Genomic DNA, 14,900 nt, shown 5'->3' on the forward strand with positions numbered 1-14,900 from the left:
TGGCATTGCCCCAGCAGTGCCCTGACCCCTGTCTGTGTCCCGGCAGTGCCCTGGCAGTGCCCTGACCCCTGTCTCTACCCTCTCTGTGCCCTGGCAGTGCCCTGACCCCGCTCTCTCCGCAGGGCTCGCGGGGGCGGCTCCGGGGCGGGCTGGGCTGGGAGTCCAGCCTGCGGCAGCGGCCCATGCAGCGGCACACCTTCCAGGCTGGGGACCCCTACTACATCAGCAAGAGGAAACGCGACGAGTGGCTGGCACGCTGGAAGAGGGAGGTGAGCCTGGCACCCACGGGGAGGGCACCGACGGGCCACCGAGCCCCGAGAGTCCCACAGCGTCAGCAGGGTGGGCACCGAGCCCCGAGGGTCAAATGGCATAAGCGGGGTGGGCACACGGGGACGCTGAGCCCAGGGGGTGCCATGGCATTGGTGGCGCAGAGCCTGGGCCGGGACTGGCCGGGCACACACGGGGCTTGGGTGGGCACACGGGGCAGGTGGAAAGGGTGCTCTGTGCTGCCGGTGCTGTCACTGCCCCACTGGCACCTGAGCCTGGCACCCCCCGAGCCCATTCCTCGCCCCTGTGCCCCTGGGATTGCCCTCTCTTGGCAGCCATGGGCAGCAGACCCATCCTTGTCCCGTGGGATGTGCCACCCGTCCTTGTGCCCCGGGACGTGCCCCTGTTCCTGCCCGCGGGCCAGGATGTGCCACCCGTTTGGGAAACTGGTGTGTGACACAGCTGGGCTCGTGGCAGGAGCATGGGCACAGCTGCTCGTGGGCAGCAGGGACAGGGGCTCTGTGGGTGCCCCAGGTCCCCATCACAGCCCTCACCCCGTTCTCTGCACTGTCCCCACTGCCAGCGGGTCTCCCTGGCACTGTGTCTGTCCCCTTGTGCCACCTCCTGGGCACTGTTTGAAGCCCTGCTGCCAAGCACCCTCCTGCTGGCACCCACAGGGACTGTGGCACAGCCAGGGCGTCCCACTGGGCATGGCTGACATGGCCGGGCCGTGCCATGGGCACAGGGCATGGCTGGCACAGCCACGGTGTCCCCACAGGACGCAGGGCATGGCTGGCACAGCCACAGTGTCCCACAGGGCACAGCTGGTACATTCTCAGTGCCCCACAGGGCATGGCTGACACAGCCACGGTGTCCCCATGGGACACAGGGCACAGCTGGGACATTCACAGTGTCCCCACAGGACACAGGGCACAGCTGGCACTGCCACGGGTCAGTGCAGGGACACAGCTGGGGGCAGCATGGGGACAGGGACACTCGGGGTCAGTGCAGGGACACAGGGACACCCAGGGCACTGTCCCTCTTATGTCCACGCTGGGACATGGCCAGGCCATGCTGTGGGACCCCTCAGGCTGGGACCCCCAGCCCTCCTCCTGCCCGCTGTGGAAACGGGGATGGAGGGGGGACCAAAGGGTTGGGATGAAGGGATGGGGTGGGATGGATGGGATGGGATGGGATGGGATGGGATGGAATGGAATGGAATGGAATGGAATGGAATGGAATGGAATGGAATGGAATGGAATGGGGATGGGAATGGGACAAAGGGAGATGAGGATGGGGCTGGGGCAAGGACAGGGAATGGGGTGGAATGGGGATGGGGATGGGAGTGGAAGGGGGATGGGAATTGGGGCAGGGGATGGGGATGGGGTGATAATGCAGATGGAATGAAGATGAGGATGAGGGTGGGGGAGAGGCAAGGACGGGGACTGGGGATGGGGCAGGGACTGGAGATAAAATGGGAATGGGGATGAGGGTGGCAATGCAGGTGGAATGAAGAGGGAGATGAGGGTGGGGGAGAGGCAAGGACAGGGACTGGGGATGAGGGTGGGATGGAGATGAGGCAGAGGATGGGGATGGGGATGGAATTGGAATGGGGATGGGGATGAAGGTGGAGATAGAATGGGGATGGGGATGGGGTGATAATGCAGGTGGAATGATGATGAGGATGAGGGTGGGGGAGAGGCAAGGACAGGGACTGGGGATGGGGCAGGGCCTGCGGCTGGGGATGGGGGGTGGAATGGGGATGGGGATGGGGATAGAATGGGGATGGGGGTGACAATGCAGGTGGAATGATGATGAGGATGAGGGTGGGAGGGAGGCAAGGACAGGGCAGGGGGATGGAGCTGAGGATGAGGATGAGGATGAGGATGAGGATGAGGATGAGGATGAGGATGAGGATGAGGATGAGGATGAGGATGGGGGTGGGGGTGGGGGTGGCCAGGGCTGCCAGCGCTGCCGGTGGCCCCGGGGCAGAGATCAGAGATCGCTTGGGACAATTGTCCGGCGGGGATACCCCGCCGATGTCCCTTAACGACCGGCGATGGGACATTTCCTGTCCCCCCCGGGCAGCGCGGGGCCAGGCCGGACCGGCACCGAGGGGGGGACACGGCGTCCTGCTGTGACCCTGCCCGGGACACCCCGGGTGTCGCCGTGTCCTTCGGGCCAGGGCCACTCGTGTCCCCAAACACGCCAGGTCCCCAAAGCCCGAGCAGGGGGTGGCGGGGCAGGGGTCCCGCTGTCCTCCCGGGGGGACATCACCCTCCGATGGCACACAGAGGGGACACGGGGACACCCTGGGGACACCGGGGATGGCAGGGCCTGTCCTGGGGTGCAGGGACCCCGAGTGTGTCCTGTCCGTACCGGGCCAAACCGGGACAGCGGAGCAGTGCCAGCCCCGGGCCAGTGTTTGTACTGGGCTGAACTGGGAACTGTGACCACTGACTGCACTGGGCTGAACTGGGCAGAGTGACTAGTGACTGTACTGGGCTGAACTGGGCTGAACTGGGATCTGTGACCACAGACCAGTGACTGCACTGGGCTGAACTGGGCAGTGTAATCACCGACTGGTGTGTGTACTGGGCAGTGTGGCCACACAACAGTGTCCTTACTGGGCTGAACTGGGCAGTGTGACCGCAGACCAGTGTCTGTACTGGGCTGAACTGGGCAGTGTGACCAGTGTCTGTACTGGGCTGAACTGGGCAGTGTGACCGGTGTCTGTACTGGGCTGAACTGGGCAGTGTGACCAGTGACTGCACTGGGCTGAACTGGGCAGTGTAATCACTGACTGGTGTGCGTACTGGGCAGTGTGGCCACACAACAGTGTCCTTACTGGGCTGAACTGGGCAGTGTGACCGCAGACCAGTGACTGTACTGGGCTAAACTGGGCTGAACTGGGCAGTGTGACCAGTGTCTGTACTGGGCTGAACTGGGCAGTGTGACCGGTGTCTGTACTGGGCTGAACTGGGCAGATTGACCCCAAACCAGTGACTGCACTGGGCTGAACCAGGCAGAGTGACCGGTGTCCATCCCAGGCCAAACCGGGCAGAGTGACCGGTGTCCATCCCGGGCCGAACCGGGCAGTGTGACCGGTGTCCATCCCAGGCCGAACCGGGCAGAGTGACCGGGTCCATCCTGCCTGGCCCGGCCGGTGCCCCCCCCACTCCCAGTCCCCAACTGGTGGCACTGGTGGCACTGGTGCGGGGGGCGGGGGCGGCTCCCGCCGTGCGGGGCGAGGCCCCCGGGGCGCCGCCGCCCCCGCCCCGTCCCGGCGCTCCGCACAAAGGCCGGGGGGCCGCGGCCCCGGGACAAAAGGCGGCGGGAGCGGCCCCGGGCGTGCGGCGCAGCCAGCCCGGAGCGGAGCACGGCCCGTGAGTACCGGAGGGACGGGCCGGCACCGGGGCACGGGTGGGACAGCGGGGTTGGGACAAGGAGCACCGCCACGGGGACTGCGGTCACACCGGGAGGACACCGGGACAGCGGGACCGGAGCGCTCGGGGCCGTTCGGCTCCGTTCGGTTCCGTGCCGGGACTCCGCTCGGGTTCGTTCGGTTCTGCTCGGAACCGCTCGGTTCTGCTCGGAACCGCTCGGATCCGTCCCGGAGGCCGCTCGGCTCTCTCCGTTCTGTTCGGCTCCGCTCGGTTCGTCCCGAACCTTTCGGTTCTGCCCGGTCCCTTCGGTTTCGCTCGGTTCCCTTCGGGTCCGGCCCGAGCGCCGTTCGGGTCTCTTCGGCTCCTCTGGGTAACTCCGGTTCCGCTCGGCTCTTTTCGGTTCCGCTCGGTTCCACTCGGGCCCTTTCGGTTCCCCCTCGGTCCCGGTCCGGCCCGTGCCCCCCGCGCGCCCCCCCCCCCCCCGCCCCCCAGCGCAGCCAACCAGCCGGGCCGGGAGGCACCACGTGACCCGGAGCCCAGACAAAGGGCCGCCGGGCTGACCCGCACCGGCCCGGCCGGCTCCGCGCGTTCCGGCTCCGCGCGTTCCGCCCCGGCCCGGGCCCGGCCGCTGCCCCGGTACGTGAGCGGCACCGGCAGCACCGCGGGCCGGGCCGCACGGGGAGAGCCCGCCGGGGCCGGGGGGCTCCCGGAGAGGGTAACATAGACCGGGATGCGCTGCGAGGGTGCCGGGATAAGAACAGAGAGTACCGGGATGCGTGTGGAGGCTACGGGATGGGCTCGGGGGTACCGGGATGGGCTCAGGGCAACCCGGGATAAACGCAGAGGTTGCCGGGATGGGCCCAGGGGTCGCGAGAGGGTACCGGGAGAAGCACCGAAGGTACCGGGCTGGGCTTAGGGAGTACCGGGATTAACACAAAGAGTACCGGGATAAGCACCGCGGGTACCGGGATGCATGTGGGGGTACCGGGATAAGAACAGAGGGTACCGGGATGGGCCCCGGGGCTCCTGGGGTAGGCACTGAGCGTACCGGGATGGGCTCGGGGTGTCCTGGCATAGGCCCCGGGACTGCCGGGATAAACACCGAGGGTCCCGGATGGGCCCAGGGGTCACGGGATAAGCACTGGGGGTACCGGGATGGGCTCGGGGGGTACGGGGATAAGCACCGACGGTACCGGGATGGGCTCGAGGGTCCTGGCATGGACCCCACGGTGGGTCCCGGGGGTCAGCGGGGGAAACTGAGGCACGGGCGCTGGCCGCCATCCCCGCGGCGGGTTCCCCGGCCCCGATGCCGTGCCATGCCCCGGTGCCACGCCGTGTTCCGCAGGCCGAGAAGAAGGCCAAGGTGATCGCCGTGATGAACGTGGTGGAGGAGCCGGCGCGGGCCGAGGCGCAGAAGGAGGAGGAGGCCAGCCCGCCCCCCGGGCCGCAGCAGCCCACCGACCCCGCCTCGCCCAGCGTGGCCACCACCCCCGAGCCCGCCGTGGCCGAGGCCGGCGACAAGAACGCCTCCAAGTCGGCCGACGACGAGCCCGAGTACGAGGTGAGGGCCGAGCCGGGCCGTGGGGACACTGCCAGGCTGTGGGGACACTGCTGAGCCTTGGGGTGGCACTGCCAGGACAGCAGGGACACTGCCGAGCTGTGGGGGCAACAGTGCTGAGCCTTAGGGGGACACTGCAGAGACAGCAGGGACACTGCCGAGCCACGGGGGTGACACTGCCGAGCCATGTGGGGGCATCACTGAGCCAGGGCAGGGACACTCCTGAGCTGGGGTGACGCTGCTGAGGCAGCAGGGACACTGCCGAGGCTGTGGGGGGACACTGCTGAGCCATGGGGGGACATTCCAGAGACAGCAGGGACACTGCTGAGCCATGGGGGGACACTGCCAAGCCGTGGGGTGACACTGCTGAGCCATGGGGGGACATTCCAGAGACAGCAGGGACACTGCCAAGCCATGAGGGGAACACTGCTGAGCCATGGGGGGACACTGCCAAGCCCTGGGGACACCACCAAGCCCTGAGGATGCTGCCAAGCCATAGGGACATCCCAGGTCACCGGCTCCACCCGTGGAAGCAGCAGCTGCCTCTCCACGCTGCCAGGACCTGCGTCCGGGTGGGGCAGGAGGGGAGCCTGGTGGCGCCGTGCTGACCCTGCCCTGTCCCCTGTCGCCAGGACGGGCGCGGTTTCGGCATCGGCGAGCTGGTGTGGGGCAAGCTGCGCGGCTTCTCCTGGTGGCCCGGGCGCATCGTGTCCTGGTGGATGACCGGCCGCTCCCGCGCCGCCGAGGGCACGCGCTGGGTCATGTGGTTCGGCGACGGCAAGTTCTCCGTGGTAGGTGGCACCCTGGGAGGAGAGGGGACACCGTTGGGGGGTAGGTGACACCCGTCGGGGGTAGGTGGCACGCTGGGGTGACGGTGATGATGGCAGCAGGTGACAATGGGTGGCAGTGAGTGACACTGGTGTCCCCATGGCTGTCTCCTGTCCCTCCCCAGGTGTGTGTGGAGAAGCTGCTGCCCCTGAGCTCCTTCGCCAGCGCCTTCCACCAGGCCACCTACAACAAGCAGCCCATGTACCGCAAGGCCATCTACGAGGTGCTGCAGGTGAGGGGACACTGCCCGGCCCTGGGGACACTGCTGAGACATGGGGGGGACACTGCCAAGCCATGGGGACATGCCAGGGCACTCCTCCACCTGTGGAAGCACCAGCTCCCTCTCCACCCTGCCAGGACCTGGCCCTGCCCCACCTGGAGGTCTCTCAGGGGGTGTGGGGGACCCCCAAAGGACCTGTGTGCTCCCTGAGGGGGCTCTGGGGTGTCTGGGAATCTGCTGTCCCACCCTGGGGGGACCCCCAAAGGACCTGTGTGCTCCCTGAGGGAGCTTTGGGGTGTCTGGGAATCAGACAGACAGACTGAATCAGCTGTCCCACCCTGGGGGGACCCTGGCTGTGGCTCCTGTGTGAGAGCAGCCTGGGGGACCCCCAAGGACAGGCTGGTGACACCTGGTGACACCTGCACACCCTCAGGTGGCCAGCAGCCGGGCAGGGAAGATCTTCCCCGCCTGCCCCGAGAACGACGAGAGCGACACGTCCAAGGTGGTGGAGATCCAGAACAAGCAGATGATCGAGTGGGCCCTGGGCGGCTTCCAGCCCTCGGGGCCCAAGGGGCTGGAGCCCCCCGAGGGTGAGCAGGGGCTGGGGACACTCCTGGGGTGGGCAGGGAGGTGCCAGGGGGCTGGGGGGACACACCCTGGTGATGTGGCCCGATGGGGGGACAGGACTGGGGACGCTCACAGGGTATCACCAGGGTGGGCAGGGAGGGCTGGGGGGACACACCCTGGTGATGTGGCCCGATGGGGGGACAGGACTGGGGACACTCTCAGGGTATCACCAGGGTGGGCAGGGGGCCCGGGGGACTGGGGGGACACACGCTGGTGGTGTGACCCGATGTGGGGACGCTGCTGATGGCCCTGCCGGTGACCCCCAGAGGAGAGGAACCCCTACAAAGAAGTTTACACGGAGATGTGGGTGGAGCCCGAGGCAGCCGCCTACGCGCCGCCCCCGCCCGCCAAGAAACCCCGCAAAAGCACAACCCAGGAGAAGCCCAAGGTCAAGGAGATCATCGACGAGCGCACCCGAGGTACCCCCGCGCCCACCCTCCTCTCTGGGGCTCCCTCCCTCGGCCCCCCTGGCCTGAGCAGCCCCCTGACCGTCCCCTGTTCCCCAGAGCGGCTGGTGTACGAGGTGCGGCAGAAGTGCAGGAACATCGAGGGTGAGTGTGAGGGTGGGCATGCCCTGTGCTGGGAATGGGCTGGGGAGGGGGTCTGTCCTTTCCTCTGTGGGCTGGGGGTCTGTCCCTGCCTGTCTGGGGATGGGCTGGGGGGTCTGTCCCTGCCTGCCTGCCTGGGCTGGGGGCTCTGTCCCTGCCTGCCTGGGCTGGGGGGTCTGTCTGTGTCTGCCCGGGCACACCCTGTGCCAGGGGATGGGCTGGGGGGTCTATACCTGCCTGTCTGGGCTGGGGGGTCTGTCCCTGCCAGCCTGGGCACCTCAGGGCACAGGGGGCACACAGGGCTGTGGGGCAGCTCAAGGGAGGAAGGCCAGGCTTGTCCCACCCCTCAGCCTGGCTGGCGGACAGACAGCAGCTGTGAGGGGGCAGTGCCCGCCTGGATGGTGGCAGTGCCCACTCACCTTGGATGGTGGCAGTGCCCACTCACCTTGGATGGTGGCAGGGACCCTCAGGATGGTGGCAGGGCCCCCCCTCGGGGCTGTTGGGGTCTGGGGTGGGGCTGGAGGGCACTGGGGCTCCTGCCTGCTGCTGCCAGGGTGGTGCCCAGCTCTGCTGTGACCCCAGCATGGGCTGAGCGTGTCCTGGGGACTGCAGGACAGGGCTTGGGGTGTCCCCACCATGCTGGGGTGGGGTGCCAGGGTGATGGTTTGGGGTGTCCCCATGCCAGTGTGGGGTGCCAGGGTGATGGTTTGGGGTGTCCCACACTGGTGTGGGGTGCCAGGGCGATGGGTCACAGTGTCCCCACGCTGTCATGGGGTGCCAGGGTGATGGTCAGGGGTGTCCCCAGACTGGGTTGGGGTGCCAGGGTGATGGCTCAGGGTGTCCTCACACTGAGTGGGGTGCCATGGCAATGGGTCAGGGTGTCCCCACACTGGTGTGGGGTGCCAGGGTGATGGTTTGGGGTGTCCTCATGCCAGGGTGGGGTGCCAGGGTGATGGCTCGGGGTGTCTCCACACTGGGTGGGGTACCATGGCAATGGGTCAGGGTGTCCCCATGCTGGGTGGGATGTCAGGGTGTCCCCATGCCAATGTGGGCTGCCAGGGCAATGGTTCAGAATGTCCCCACACTGGTTGAGGTGCCAGGGTGATGGCTCGGGGTGTGCCCATGCCAGAGTGGGGTGCCAGGGTGATGGTTTGGATTGTCCCCACACTGGTTGAGGTGCCAGGGTGATGGCTCAGGGTGTCCCCACACTGGTGTGGGGTGCCAGGGTGATGGTTCAGAGTGTCCCCACACTGGTTGGGGTGCCAGGGTGATGGCTCAGGGTGTCCCCACCATGCTGGGATGCCAGGGTGATTGGTGAGGGTGTCCCCATGCTTGTTGGGATGCCATGGTGACGACTCAGGATGTCCCCACACTGGTATGGGGTGCCAGGGCAATGGGTCGGGGTGCCCCACGCCGGTGTGGGGTGCCAGGGCAATGTCTCCCCTTGTCCCCAGACATCTGCATCTCCTGCGGGAGCCTCAACGTGACCCTGGAGCACCCCCTGTTCATCGGGGGGATGTGCCAAAACTGCAAGGTACGGGCTGGGGCGCGGCCTGGGGGGCTCACGGGGTGTGCCCCACCCCGAGGGGGGTCCCCAGCGTCCCCAGGCCCGCGGTGACACCCCGAACTGCTGTCCCCAGAACTGCTTCCTGGAGTGCGCGTACCAGTACGACGACGACGGCTACCAGTCCTACTGCACCATCTGCTGCGGCGGCCGCGAGGTCCTCATGTGTGGCAACAACAACTGCTGCAGGTGCCAGGGGCTGCCCGGCGTGCCAGGGGGTGCCAGGGGCTGGGGGTGCCACGGGGGTGGGCTGGAACCAGGCAGTGTCCCCTGGGGCCCCACTCCTGTCTGCCATGAGACTGGGAAGGTTTGGTGTTGGCACATTCCTGCCGTGTGCCTGTGGTGATGCCAGTCCTGGTGTGGCACTGGGGGGGTTTGGTGATGTCCCAAGCCCTGGGAAGGTTTGGTGGTGCCACAGTCTTGGCATAGCAGTTCAGACAGCCCTGGTTTGGGCCTGGGGTGTGTTGGCAGTGCTGTGGGCTGTGGCACAGGAGCAGACGGGTATGGCGGTGCCAGGGAGGTTCTGGTGGTGCCAGGGAGGTCCTGGTAGTGCCAGGGAGGTCCTGGTGGTGCCACTGTCCCCGTGTCAGGCTTAGATGTCCCAGTCTGGGTAGGGTATGGTGATGCCATCGTGGTCAGTGATGTCAGTCCTGTGGGAGGTTCTGGTGATGCCAAGTCCTGGCGTGGGAATTCAGTGATGTCATTAGGAAAATGTGTGGGAATATCATGATGTCAATAAGGAAATGTGGGAATTCAGTGATGTCCTTGAGGAAATGTGGGAATTCAGTGATGCCATTCAGGAAATGTGTGGGAATTCAGTGATGTCATTAGGGAAATGTGGGGAAATTCAGTGATGTCATGAAGGAAATGTGTGGGAAATTCAGTGATGTCCTTAAGGAAATGTGTGGGAATTCAGTGATGTCATTAGGGAAATGTGGAGAAATTCAGTGATGTCATTAGGGAAATGTGTGGGAATTCAGTGATGTCCTTGAGGAAATGTGTGGGAATTCAGTGATGTCAGTAAGGAAATGTGTGGAAATTTGGTAATGTCAGTAAGGAAATGTGTGGGAATTTAGTGATGTCCTTGAGGAAATGTGTGGGAATTCAGTGATGTCCTTGAGGAAATGTGTGGGAATTCAGTGATGCCATTCAGGAAATGTGTGGAAATTTGGTAATGTCAGTAAGGAAATGTGTGGGAATTTGGTGATTTCAATAAGGAAATGTGTGGGAATTCAGTGATGCCATTCAGGAAATGTGTGGAAATTTGGTAATGTCAGTAAGGAAATGTGTGGGAATTTGGTGATTTCAATAAGGAAATGTGTGGGAATTCAGTGCCAATAAGGAAATGTGGGGAAATTCAGTGATGCCATTAAGGAAATGTGTGGAAATTTGGTGATGCCAATAAGCAAATGTCCCAGTCTGAGCATTCTGAGCCTCCTGGGCTGTGCCAGTGCCAGGGGCTGTCCTGCTGTGCCCAGAGCCCCGTGGCTGCAGATGGCACAGCCCCACACTCTGTTTCCCCTCTGGCTCCAGCCCACTTTGCCAATGGCAGTCTCAGATGTTCAGCAAAGCCATTTATTTGTGGCACAGAAACACAAACACAGCTGAGCTGGTGCCTCTGAGGAGGAATCCCAGCAAAAGAACCCCTGGGTTTTGTCCCCTCAGTGTCCCCTCTCCGAGTCTCATTGTCCCTTCAGATTCCTCAGCTCTGTGCACCCACCTGGCTGGCAGCCAGCTCTCTTTATCTTTTATCTCGTCTGTTGTGTTATCTGGACTCCTGCTGGGTCTCTGTGTCCACTCACAGGCTGGCTCACCCTTCCTCATCCTCTTTGTTACTCCAAAGCTCAGCAGCTCAAGCTGGGGCTGCACCCAGAGCTCAACTCTGCAGCCCAATCTGCATTTCAGACCCATAGCTGGGCCAGATTTATTCACCTCAGCACCAAATCTGGCAGATTTTGTGACAGGCATTGCAAAATATCCTAATATCCTGTCCTGATGTGGAGCTGGCGAGGTTCTGGTAGTGCCACAGACCTGGCATGGAAATCAGGTGCTGCCAGTCCTGCTGTGGAGCCTGGCAGTGTTTTGGTGATGCCACAGCCCCAGCATGGGAAGTTCTGGTGTAGGATTTCAGTGGTGCCAGTCCTGCTTTGGGGCTGGGAGGATTTCTGATGTCCCAGTGCAAGACTGGAAGGATTTTCGTGGTGCCACATTCCTGCCCTGGGCTGTTGATGGTGCCAGTCCTGCTTTGGGATGTTTTAATGATGCCACAGTCTCCCGTGTGTAGGGTTGGGAGGTTTTGGTAATGTTCTGGTCCAGGTGTAGGATTGGGGAGTTTTGGCAATGCCCTGATCCTGTCTGGGTGGAGCTGGGGAGGTTCTGGTGATGCCACAGCCCTGGCACAGGGACTGGGTGGTGCCAGCTCTGGCTGGGGACTGGGAGGCTTTGGTGGTGCCTTGCTCCTGGTTTGTGGGGTTGGGGGAAGTTTTGGTAATGCCACAGTCCTGCTGTGGGTTCAGGTTAATCCCACATCTACGTGGGATTGAGGATTTTGGGGGATCTCAGGTCTGGTGTAGGATTGAGGTTTTTGGTGATGCCACAGCCTTGCCGTGGGGTTTTTGGTAATGCCAGTTCTAGTGTAGAATTGAGGGTTTTGGTGATGCCACAGTCCTGCCATGACGGTTTGGGTGATGCCAGGTCTGGGGTGGGACTGGGGAGGTTCTGGTGATGCCACAGTCCTGCCGTGGGGATTTGGGTGATGCCAGGTCTGGTTTGGTGTTGTGGAGGTTTTAGTGATGCCACACTCCTGCCGTGGGGTTTTGGGGGATCCTGGGTCTGGTTTGGGGCTGAGGTTTTTGGTGATGCCACGGTCCTGCCATGGGGTTCTGGGTGATCTCAGGTCTAGTTTGGGGCCAGGGAGATTCTGGTGATGCCACAGCCCTGCCATGAGGTTCTGGGTGATGCCAGGTCTAGTTTGGGACTGAGGCTTTTGGGTGGTGCCAGTTCTGGTTTGGGGCCAAAGCTTTTGGTGATGCCACAGTGCTGCCGTGGGGCTCTGGGCGATGCCAGGGCTGGTTTCTGGCTGGGCCGAGCTTTGGCAGTGCCCAGTCCCAGCGCGGAGCTGGCTCTCAGACCAGGGGTGCCAATGTGGGCAGGGATTGCCCACTCCTGCCATGCCCAGCTCCTGCCGGTGCCCGCCCTGGCAGGAGCCCCGTGCCAACCCCGGGCGCCCCCCGTGCCAGGTGCTTCTGCGTGGAGTGCGTGGACCTGCTGGTGGGCCCGGGGGCGGCGCAGGCGGCCATCAAGGAGGACCCCTGGAACTGCTACATGTGCGGCCACAAGGGCGTCTACGGGCTGCTGCGGCGGCGCGAGGACTGGCCCTCCCGCCTGCAGATGTTCTTCGCCAACAACCACGACCAGGAGTTTGTGAGTGACCCTCCCAGCGAGCCCCCGACCCTCCCAGCGACCCCCTGACCCTCCCAGCGACCCCCTGACCCTCCCAGTGAGCCCCTGACCCTCCCCGCTGACCCCCAGCCCAGCCCCTCCCTGCCCTGCTGATCCCCAGCTCCTCCCTGCTGACCCCCAGCCCCTCCCCAATGACCCCCAGGTCCCTCTCACTGACCCCCAGGCCCCTCCCTGCTGACCCCCAAGCCCTGCCCCACTGACCCCAGGCCCCCCCAATGACCCCCCCAGCCCCACCCACTGAGCCCCCAGCCCTTCCCTGCTGACCCCCCAAGCCCTTCCCCTGCCCCACTGACCCCCCCAGCCCTTCCCCGCTGACCCCCCCAAGCCCTTCCCCTGCCCCACTGACCCCCCCAGCGCCTCCCCGCTGACCCCCCAAGCCCTGCCCCACGGAGCCCTCCAAGCCCTGCCCCACTGACCCCCTGCCCTGGCCGCAGGACCCCCCCAAGGTGTACCCGCCGGTGCCCGCTGAGAAGAGGAAGCCAATCCGGGTGCTGTCGCTCTTCGATGGCATCGCCACAGGTGGGTGGGGGTCGCTGCCCTGTGGGCCTTGCAGGGCTCCCCCAGGGCGTGGGCAGGTCTGTGGGTGTTCCATGGACAGGTCTGTGGGTGTTCCTGTGGGTGTTCCATGGACAGGTCTGTGGGTGTTCCATGGACAGGTCTGTGGGTGTTCCTGTGGGTGTTCATGGGGACACATCTGTGGGTGTTCCTATGGACAGATCTGTGGGTGTTCATGGGGACAGGTCTGTGGGTGTTCCTATGGACAGGTCTGTGGCTGTTCCCATGGAGAGGTCTGTGGGTGTTCCTGTGGGTGTTCCCATGGACAGGTCTGTGGGTGTTCCATGGACAGGCCTGTGGGTGTTCATGGGGACAGGTCTGTGGGTGTTCGTGGGGACAGGTCTGTGGGTGTTCCTGTGGGTGTTCATGGGGACACATCTGTGGGTGTTCCTATGGACAGGTCTGTGGGTGTTCCCATGGAGAGGTCTGTGGGTGTTCCCATGGACAGGTCTGTGGGTGTTCCTGTGGGTGTTCATGGGGACACATCTGTGGGTGTTCCTATGGACAGGTCTGTGGGTGTTCCTATGGACAGATCTGTGGGTGTTCCATGGACAGGTCTGTGGGTGTTCCTGTGGGTACCCCAAGGGTCACACACCAGAAGGGAGAGCAGGATGGGATCACCCCTGGTGGGTGGGACAGGTAGGGACAGGGCTGGGGGCCCTTTGTGACCCCTCCCCATGGCTGCCCACAGGGCTGCTGGTGCTGAAGGACCTGGGCATCCAGGTGGACAGGTACATCGCCTCCGAGGTGTGCGAGGACTCCATCACCGTGGGCATGGTGAGGCACCAGGGCAAGATCATGTACGTCGGGGACGTCCGCAACGTCACCCAGAAACACGTAGGTGCCACCCTGACCCCTCCCTGCCAGCACCAGGGCATTGGGGCACCCCTCAATGTCACCCAGAAACACGTAGGTGCCACCCTGACCCCTCCCTGCCAGCACCAGGGCATTGGGGCACCCCTCAATGTCACCCAGAAACACGTAGGTGCCACCCTGACCCCTCCCTGCCAGCACCAGGACACCCCCATGGCATTGGGGCACCTCTCAGGCCCAGGGTGGGGTGTCAGAGTGTCCTGAGTGGGACCCCATGGTCCTGGTGGGTCCCTTACCACTGCTCTGGGAGGGCCCCAAAGAAGTAGGAATGATGAGAACTCCATCTTATCACAAGGCTAATAAATTATTTTATTATCCTGTAGTATTCTATACATCTAAAACTGAACCTGCCAAGCACTCAGCCCTGCACACACTGCTCAGATGTGCCCGTGTTCACAGGGGTCCCAGGATGAGGGAAGAGACAAGAATGTTCACTCCATGTTTCAGAAGGCTGATTTATTGTTTTATCATATATATTACATCAAAACTATACTAAAAGAATAGAAGAAAGGATTTCATCAGAAGGCTAGCTAAGAATAGAAAAAGAAGGAATGATAACAAAGGTTTGTGGCTCAGACAGTCCGAGCCAGCTGACTGTGATTGGCCATTAATTAGAAACAACCACACGAGGCCAATCACAGACGCACCTGTTGCATTCCACAGCAGCAGATAATCAATGTTTACATTTTGTTCCTGAGGCCTCTCAGCTTCTCAGGAGAAAATTCCTAAGGAAAGGATTTTTCATAAAAGATGTCTGTGACACCCAGAATCTCGTGACTGTCCCCCAACAGTCCCCACACACACACACACCCTGGCCTTGATAAGCCAAGGAACCAAACCCCATCACTCTGGGTAAACAATCTCCATATTGCATTCTGCTTTGGCACAAACACAGGCACAGCAAATTACAAGAACTGTGTTTTCTTTCTCTGAGGTTCACACAATGTGAATCCCAGCTATATTCTTGGGAAGAATTGTGCCTTGCTTTTCTGTGTGGAGATAAACGTGGGGC

At 63.1% G+C, this 14,900-nt stretch overlaps 1 protein-coding gene across 3 annotated transcripts in view; it reads left to right on the top strand.

The window, feature by feature from the left end:
- DNMT3A (DNA methyltransferase 3 alpha) overlaps window positions 1-14,900 on the top strand; it is a 38,085-nt gene that overhangs the window by 18,929 nt on the left and 4,256 nt on the right. For all 3 annotated transcript variants that reach the window (XM_063153279.1, XM_063153280.1, XM_063153281.1), the window contains 12 exons: window positions 123-269; window positions 4,999-5,214; window positions 5,844-6,002; window positions 6,164-6,271; window positions 6,693-6,849; window positions 7,153-7,305; window positions 7,393-7,437; window positions 8,889-8,968; window positions 9,075-9,187; window positions 12,238-12,421; window positions 12,895-12,979; window positions 13,707-13,852. In XM_063153279.1, coding sequence (XP_063009349.1) covers window positions 123-269; window positions 4,999-5,214; window positions 5,844-6,002; window positions 6,164-6,271; window positions 6,693-6,849; window positions 7,153-7,305; window positions 7,393-7,437; window positions 8,889-8,968; window positions 9,075-9,187; window positions 12,238-12,421; window positions 12,895-12,979; window positions 13,707-13,852 — 1,593 coding nt within the window. The remainder of the gene's footprint in view (window positions 1-122; window positions 270-4,998; window positions 5,215-5,843; window positions 6,003-6,163; window positions 6,272-6,692; window positions 6,850-7,152; window positions 7,306-7,392; window positions 7,438-8,888; window positions 8,969-9,074; window positions 9,188-12,237; window positions 12,422-12,894; window positions 12,980-13,706; window positions 13,853-14,900) is intronic.

This window comes from Melospiza melodia, chromosome 3, assembly GCF_035770615.1.
Source record: "Melospiza melodia melodia isolate bMelMel2 chromosome 3, bMelMel2.pri, whole genome shotgun sequence".
Taxonomy (NCBI): Eukaryota; Metazoa; Chordata; class Aves; order Passeriformes; family Passerellidae; genus Melospiza; species Melospiza melodia.